We start from the raw sequence: 8,762 nt of genomic DNA, 5'->3' as shown, positions 1-8,762 counted from the left end.
CTTGGTTCAGTACAGACACAATAAAGAAGTGAGGGAGGGACAGGGAGCCAGCTGCTAGTGCCCGGTGTTGGGGTCTGGGAGCAGCATGGTTTCAAAAACAAATAGGGTTTTGTTTAACGTAGATGGCATTTAATGTTTTGAAATAAAAAGACTAGAAAGATAAATCCTGTCTTCTGTAACCATAATTTGATAATGATTCAGACCATTTTAAAAAGATCTATAATTTCAAATGATGTTTTACTTTGTTAATGATGCAGCTTTATTTTGCTTTTGACCTACTGCTGTTGCCTCCGTCCCGACTCACAGTGACCCTCTAAGACTAGGTGAACAGCCACATGGTTTCCAGGCCTTCCGTCTTTCTGGAAGCAGAGAGCCTCATTCATCATCCGTTGAGCTGTTAGTGGATTCAAACTGCTGGCCTTTGAGTTGGCAGCTGAGTACACTAGCCACCATTTTCCCCCAGGGCAGTGGAGACTGTTGCAGATGAGGCCTGTCCCACAGGGTGATCTGTAGAGGCCCATCTCAGAGTCCAGGCTGGCAGTGGTTGAGGTGCAGTGAAGGGGTGTCTTGCTGTAGGGGTATTCAGGGTGCACTAAGTGCTCATGTGAGAGAGGTGGCAACTATAAGGGAAGTTCTGGTTATCATTCACCAAGCAGGAACAGTGGTAGGGGCTGGGAAGCAGGGCAATGTGAGATGTCTTGAGTCTGACTTTTTGATGCTGCGTTCTGAGAGATGTCTTAGAAAGTGGCTGGTGTCTGCTCAGGGCAGTGCTCACCCCTGAGGCTGTGGGCTTGGGAGTAGTACTGTCATGTGGAGGGATGTCCTGGTCAGTGCACTACGTGGGAGATGGTCCTGGTTGAGTATAGCCAAAGATTGATTGGTTGAGTGTTTAGGGCTGTCACGTGAGGAAAGCCTGTCAGCCAGGGTATGTCCTGGGCCACTGGGCAGGGGTGCTGGCCTGGGGGCCCCGAGTGGTGATCTTTGTGAGGTTTTTCCCCTCTGGGGCCCCTGGGTGGTGCACGCTTTCATGGGGCTGGACCCAGGCTTTGTAAGCTTGCGCACCTCCTTGTCTGGGAGTTGTGACCCTGCTGCCTGTCTTGCAGCTCTGTGAGCCATCACCATGTTCTGGAAGTTTGACTTGAACACCACCTCACATGTTGACAAGCTGCTGGACAAGGAGGATGTGACGCTGCAGGAGCTGATGGATGAGGATGACCTCCTACAGGAGTGCAAAGCACAGAACCGGAAGCTGCTGGACTTCCTATGCCGGCAGCAGTGCATGGAGGAGCTGGTGAGCCTCATCACGCAGGACCCGCCCCAGGACATGGAAGAGAAGGTCCGCTTCAAGTATGTACTGCTGCCATGCCAGGCAGGCCACATGTCACAGGGCAGAGCCACAGGCAGGCAGCAGGCTCTCTGGGAACAGCAAGCCACAAGGGTTTTCCGATTGAGAAGCTGGCCTTAGACTAAGGTGACTCATGCCAAGAAGAGTTTGATGGTTTGGTAGGGTGGGGAGAGGGCAGCAGTGGGGAAATGCCATCTCCATGGGAAGGTGTCCTATAAGTGGGCACACAGTTGGCAGTTGGTGTGAACTGTGAATGGCACTTCCTGTTCATACTAAGGTGACCAGGCAGCAACTGGGGTCAGGGAAAGAGCTAAGAAGTCTCTCTGTAGTGACTAAAATTGGTTAAGCAAAAAGGAACCTGTATATACATACTAAACAAGGTGGTTAGCAAAGAAAGTAGGTAAGAAAACGAGTAGCTTGTATCCTGTTGAGGCTGTGGATTGGGAGTAATAAAGTGTGGTGGGCTAGAGGCTGCTTTTCACAAGAGCTCTTCTGTACTAATTGACTGTGTAAAGCTTGTGTGAGTATTATTCTTACTTTAAAAATCAGTTTTTTGAGATAAGGAGATCGATGAATGGATAGGTGTATAAAGAGTACATGGATGGGATGGTGACTAGGTAGAAGGATGGACAGAATCATCAGTGGCTGGATGGGTGAGCAGGTGAACAGGTGGTAGGTGTCTGGGTGGATGGATACATGGAAGGATGAATAGAATGAAGGGTTGATAGGTAGATGGACGAGCAGGTGAAGTAGGTGGTAGTGTCTGCATCGAGGGATTGATACGTGGAAGGTTGGATGAATAATTGATGGCTGGATGGGTGAACGGATGAACAGGTGGACGTGTCTGGATGGATGGAATTGTGTCTGGATGGGTGGATAGAATGGAATGGTGAATGGAAAGATGGATGGTAGATGGACTGAATGCCTAGAATGGTGGATGAATAGAGTGGTGGCTAGATGGATTAATGGGTGTTGTTATTGTTTACCATTGAGTTGGAATTGACCATAGCTGACCCTCCAGTGGGTTTTCAGAGACAGTAAATAACATGGGAGGAGATTGTCTGTCCTTCTACAGAGCAGCTAGTGGATTGTAACTCCGTGCCTTTGGGATTGCAGTGCAGCTTCTTACCCCTAGGTCACTGAAATATGGGTGGGATAGAAGGATAAGTGAATGGGTAGGTGGATGGCAGCAAGAAGAGAAAGTAGGATTGCCATTGCTTTTCATAAGTGGGAGAATAGAGATATATATAAGGAGCGTGAGTTGGCAGACTTTTTCTATAAAGGGTTGGATGGAAATGGTTCTGTGAGCAGGTACCTGTGTTAGATCCGCAGCTCTGCCACTGTGGTGTGGAGACCACTTTAGATGTTGGCAAATGAGTGCATGTGGCTGTGTGCCAGCAGGACTTAATTTCACACAAGCTGATGCTGCCTCTCGAGTACTGGTCACTTTTGTACTTGGCCAGGCTCTGCTGCCCAGGTGCAGCGTGGTCAGGTCTGCAGATCTGATAGAACAAGTGGTTGTTTTACCTTAGTGGCTGAGGGAGGGAGGCCCTTTCTAGAGTCAGCACCCTGCATGCCAGCCTGTGTCCAAGCCTGTACAGGACATGCTGCCCACCAGGTTACAAGTGTGGCACATGGTCAGCCTCAGAAATGTGCAGCTGAGCCCAGCTTCTTCCTTGAGGTGCCTCAAGCGCCTGCTTGCTGAGTTCGGTCCCTTTTGAGGAATGGGATGAGAGAAGCAGCATACAAATACCCAGACTTCAGTTCTGTCATAAAGCAGGTGTGATGATGCTGGGCTGCTGTCTCACAGTTTCCACCTCGGGCTGAGACAGGACTGCCCATCAGGTGACCCCTAAAGGAAAAGGAGACAAGGGGGCTGGGCGGGCAGCACCCTGTCTGGAGTTTGGAAGCCCTCCTAATCTGGGGCTCCCCAGTGCCCTCCAACACCCTTCAGTGCAGCTCTTGGAGGTCAGCCGTGTAAGGAGCACTTGGTCCTCCTCTGCTCTGCTTCAGCATTCTGCCTAGGCAGCCTCATCCAGTCACTGCAGACTGCTGTTCTCTCCCCTTCCACCTCGCAGAGCTGTTAGGGCTTTTTCTGGTCTCTCTTGTTCCAAATTTCCCAGGAATGTGATGATTCCATGCTGGTGGTTTTCAGGTTGGGTTCTCTGTCAGCCCTCTCACATCGGAATACATGGGTAGGCGCTCATGCAGTGCCTGTCTAGAAGGTTCTCCCTTCTGTTCTCCACCCTTTCTTTGCAGATGCGGGTGGGTGCTGACCACCGGATGCATACTCTGACCATTGTGCCCGGGCTGAGGGCTGGCTTCTGCTTCCATGCCTGTACTGACTGCTTTGCTCTCAGATTTTCTTGGTCTATTGTTCCTGTCTCTGAGTGTCAGTTACTGTTGGGACCCGTAGGCTCACTTTTCTCCTCTACATTCTTCCTTTTCTCTCCTGTTTGTTTGTTCAGTCATCATTTGTGTTGTTTCTGAGTGAGCCATTTCTGCACGGAAATATCCAGTGGAGCCTGTGAACTCCCTGTAAGGTTGTGCTGAATGGAGGGGCTGTACTGTCACTGCCTCCCTACTCAGGGTAGTGCCATGGCCCTCCCCACTATGCCCAGCATTCCTCTGTCCACAGCCGCTCTGACCACATCTTCTGCAAGGAGGTGGTCTCCTCATTGCTTGTAGGATGATGTCCCTCCCCATCTCCTTCCTGGCTTCTAGAACACCACTGCCTGCAGCCCCTCCCCTCCCGCCATTGTGCTCTGCTGACTGCCCCCTGCAGGCACCCTCTCCAGGTGCCCCACCATGCCCCTGCCAGCCCCTTCCACATTCCAGGTCTAGTGGTGTGTGCTCTGCTGTCTTGGTTCCTGCCTTGCTTGCTGCTTTATCCTCATGGGTGTCAGACCTTAAGAGGAAAGGTGGCCAGCCTGTGGGTTTGGTTTTCTGATCCTCCTAGCTGTATGTGTCTGCATGTGTGAGTGTGCACACAGTGTGTACGTGTGTGTCTATGTGAATGCACGTGTCAGTGTGAGTGTACCTCTTTGTACATGTGTATATTTCTCTGTGTGTGTGTGTGTATGAATGTATGTGTGCAGGCACATGTGCACCAGATGTGCATGCATGTGTTGTGTCTGTGTGTGGATGTGCATGCACTTGTGTAGCTGTGTGTGTGCACGTGCACATGTGTGGATGAGGTGGAGGGCCTTCTCTCCTGAAGAGCTCTGCAGAGGAGGGCCTCTTCCTTTATCTGTGTCCGGTGTTTCCCTTTCTTCATTTGAACTTGGCTCCTGTGTCCTCCCCGAGTGTGTCATCTCTGGCTTTGGGGATGCTCAGGAAAGACATGCTTCCTCGCACTATTGCTGCCCAGATCCTCCTGGGTAGTTGTCTCCCTGCACTACCAGTGGCTATCACACGACAGCCCTCCTGCATGTGGGGCACCCCATGGTCTGACCTGATGTTAACCCTGCAGAACAGGTTTGTGTAGAAGGGGCTCCATACAGGCCTGTAACAGAGCTCGCCTTTCTGCAGCAGCCGCCAGTCTTCTCTGCCTCCTCTCCCGGCCTGCACTGACCATGCTGCCCTGAGTCTTCAAGGCTGGTAGTCACTTGTTGCCCAGGACCCCCTCTGTGCCTGGTTGTGCTGCTGCTATCGCTGTCCCATATGGCACTGTGTGTACTCACCTACACTCTTCAGTGGGTCACTCTGAACTCGCTGGGCCCATGAGTAGAGCCTGCCTCATGGGCACTGCCTGCCCTCCGTAGTATGCCCACTCTCCTCTGCACTGGTCAGTCATGCCCTCACTGATAATATTTTCATGCTTTCATGCCTGGTGATGGCATAAGGTCCATGGGGTACAGAGGGAGAAGTGTGTGCAAGGGGTCCATGGGTGCAGTGAGACCAGTGAATGTGTGACACAGAGTGGGTGCAGGGGTCAAGGTGGGCACAGGAAGAGAAGTGGACACGAGAAATGAGTTCAGAGGGTAGGGTTGGTGCAGGATGAGAGGTGGATGCAGGGGGAAAAGTGGATGCAGAGAGTGGGGTGAGCACAGGAGGAGAAGTGGGCACAAAGTCAAGGTGGGTGCAGGGAGGAGAAGTGGATGTAGGGGGTGAGGTGGGCACAGGGGTAGACATAGATGCGGGGGTTGGGATGGGTGCAGAGGGGAAGGTGAGCACAGGAGGCCAGGTGGGTGCAGATGGTGAGGTGGGTGCACAGGGGGAGAGGTGGGGCAGGGATGGGTGCAGGGGTCAGGGTAGGTGTGGGAGTTGGGGTGGGTCCAGAGGGGGAGGTGGGCAGTGGGGGTCAGGGAAGGTGCGGGAGTTGGGGTGGGTGCAGAGAGAGTGGGGGTCACAGGGGAAGAGGTGGTCACATGGGGAGAGGTGGGCACAGGGGAGAGATAAATGAGGGGATTGGGGTAGGTGCAGAGCGGGAGGTAGTGGCAGGGAGAAAGGTGGGTGTGGAGTTAGAGATGGGCACAGGTGGGGAGGTGGGTGTGGGGGGAGAAGTGGGTGCAGGGGGAGAGGTGGACATGGGGATCAGGGTGAGCACGGAGGTTGGGGTAGGCACAAGGGTGGGGGAGAGGGGCACAAGAGAGCAGGGTGGAATGCAGGGGTCAAGGTGGTGCTGGGGAGAAATAGGCACAGGGGTCAGGGTGGGTACATGGAACAGGTGGGGGCAAGTGGAGAAATAGGCGCAGTGGGTGAAGTGGGCACAAGGATCGGGGGAGGAGTGGATGCAGCGGTCCGGGTGGGTTCACGTGGTGTGGAGGTGCAGAGTATGATCTGGAATGGACGTTTTCAAACTGTTGCCCATGAACTACCAGAGTCGATATAAACTATACGCTTTGCAGAGTCACAAGTATGCTTGTGCCAGGGTGTTCAGGTTTTTGTTTTGTCTGTGATAGATTCTGTTTTTTATTTACTTCTGTATATTTATTACATTTTATTGCATCAGATGCATGAGGACTTTGGAGGATAGGGGTCACGCTCAGCCCTTCTTGACAGCCATGTACCTCATGGAGGCCAGGGCATTGCTGAGTTCTTCTCACTTCCTTTTGGCACGGATGTGTGTCACCACCCTTTTCTTGATGAACTTGAGGGCCTGCTTTTCCTTGGAGACCTTGAGCAGCTCCAAAGCACAGTGCTCACAGGATGTGAAGCTGTACACCTCCCAGATCATGCCCTGCACAAACATGGTGTGCTTAGTGAGGCACCCACGACACCTTTGCCTACCTTGCTTAATGTTCCTGGTTACTTGGTGGCCTTTATTGAAGCCCACGGCCATGGGGTGGTGCACAGCCCTGGCTGTTGGACTTCAATGGCTGCTGCATCCAATTTAAAAAAATTTTTATAGTAGGGATTTTCCTTCCTCCAAGCATGTTTTTAACTGCTTTCTGAGTGCCTTGAGAAGTCTCTTTTCACCTTCAGTTGCTTGGTTTGTACCCTTTCAGATACCCAAACACGGCTTGTGAGCTCCTGACCTCAGATGTGCCACAGATCAATGACAGACTTGGTGGGGACGAGGCCTTGCTGGACCTCCTGTACAGCTTCCTGACCCATGCGGCACCCCTCAACCCTCTGCTTGCCAGCTTTTTCAGCAAGACCATCGGCAACCTCATTGCACGGAAAGCTGAACAGGTGGGTCAGCTGAGACTGCATGATGTCAGCCAGCTTTGATCACAGATGTGTCATGTGTGCCATGAGACATTGGGAGGGAGAGAGAGTGTATACCTGTGTGGTGGTGCTAGTGGTCGCTTAGGATTTAAGTGAGTCCAGAAGGGAGCTGGTGGCTCTTCTCTCTGAGCAGACATAGACCTAGGAGTATACCTTTGTCACTCAGGCCCATAATATGTACACGGGGTGGTCCCTGACCAGGGACAGGCATTGTCCTTAGGCCCTGATTGGCACTTAGATTCTTTTCTGTCTTCTGCTTGTGTCATTGGTGACTGGCAAAATTATGTACTAATGTGTTGGCTTGTAGGTCTCTCCTCTATTTTAAAAAAAATTGTGTTTTTAACGAAAGTTTACAGAAAAGTTTGATTTTCATTCATTTATGGTTACACACTTTCCTCCATACCACTCTCCCAGTTCACTTAAAAAATAAATAAAATATTCATTGTTGCTCTCTTTTTCAAAAAACCCCAACAAAATAGAAAATATTTTCATTGTGATGTAACAGTGTACAGAGGAGATCACTTCCTTTGTGGAGTTTCTTTGCTGCTGCTCTGTCAGGTCGTCTTTCTCTGCACTTCTGGGTGCAGGCCTTTGCTGACCTTGTTCTGCAGCTTCTGCTTTCACCTCACACTTGCATTTTCTCCTTTCTAAGAGGATGTTTTTACGAGTACAAGTTCCAAGTTTAAGAAAACCAGTTCATTCTTCTTTTTTACACACACACACACACACACACACACACACACAGACACACGTTGTTGTTGTTGTTGTTATGTGCTGTTGAGTCGCAGGCGACTCATAGCGACCCTGTGAAGGAGAGTCCTCGACGCTTGAGTGCCTTTCATCCTCTCTCTAGGGTTTCCGGAGGCAAGCTATTATGGAAGTGGCCGCCACTCCTCCTTCCACGCTTGTTTAATCGGGGAGCTCCACCCCACTCTCAGTCCACACTGGGTAGCCAACCATTGACGCATTTGACACATCTGTGTTATATATATAATTGGTTTGTTTACAAAGTTTGTATACACTGTGCTTCACATTTTTCCTCGCTCACATTGTGTTTCATACAATCATTCTCATGCATTATGTTTTATAAAATTAATCACCATTGGACCTTGCCCATCATGACCCTGGCTTTTTGCCTGGATCCTTCCCATTTTCTTCCCCCCTGCCCGCTCCCTTCATTATTCTTTTTTTGTTGTTGCTGTGTGCCATCAAATTGGATCTGATTGGCACAGGAGGAGATTCCCCCTCCTTCTCCAGCAGAGAAGGGTTCGACCCGTGCACCTTCAGGTCATTATTCTTTTTATCTTTGGGATTTTTGTTTTGTTTTATAGTGGTGTATGTGTGTGAACTCTATTAAGAAACCTTTATCTGCCAGAAAGTCTATGAAGATATTCTTCCGTGTTTTCTTTCAGAAATGTTGTTTTACTTTTCCTGTTTAAACAATGCACCTGGAATAGATCCTTGTGAATGGCATAAGGGTGTAGTGTTTGCTTTTTAAATATATAGATATCTGGTTGATCCAGCAGCATTTCCTGAGAAGAGCATTCTTTTTCTGTTGCTTGACAGTGGCCTTATTGTAGTCAGGCGTCTGAGTCTGTCCTGGGCTCTGTCCTCTTGGTAATTGCACAAGTACAATGCTGTCTGTTTTTTAAATTTTTTTATTTTATGTTTTTATTAATTTCAATGAACATCTACAGAGATTTTGGGCTTCCATTCATTCATTGTTGCACTTTTCTCCCCGCCC

At 50.2% G+C, this 8,762-nt stretch overlaps 1 protein-coding gene across 1 annotated transcript in view; it reads left to right on the top strand.

Moving 5' to 3' along the window:
* Positions 1 to 1,120: 1,120 nt before the first annotated feature.
* Positions 1,121 to 8,762, top strand: part of PPP6R2 (protein phosphatase 6, regulatory subunit 2) — a 56,848-nt gene continuing 49,206 nt past the window's right edge. The window contains exons 1-2 of the mRNA XM_006888108.1: positions 1,121 to 1,347; positions 6,796 to 6,982. Of these exons, the coding sequence (XP_006888170.1) occupies positions 1,121 to 1,347; positions 6,796 to 6,982 (414 nt within the window). The remainder of the gene's footprint in view (positions 1,348 to 6,795; positions 6,983 to 8,762) is intronic.

This window comes from Elephantulus edwardii, unplaced genomic scaffold, assembly GCF_000299155.1.
Source record: "Elephantulus edwardii isolate Elephantulus edwardi_28Jun2011 unplaced genomic scaffold, EleEdw1.0 scaffold00064, whole genome shotgun sequence".
Lineage (NCBI taxonomy): Eukaryota > Metazoa > Chordata > Mammalia > Macroscelidea > Macroscelididae > Elephantulus > Elephantulus edwardii.
Note: the sequence above shows the minus strand (reverse complement) of the source record. Positions and strands in the feature narration are given on the sequence as shown.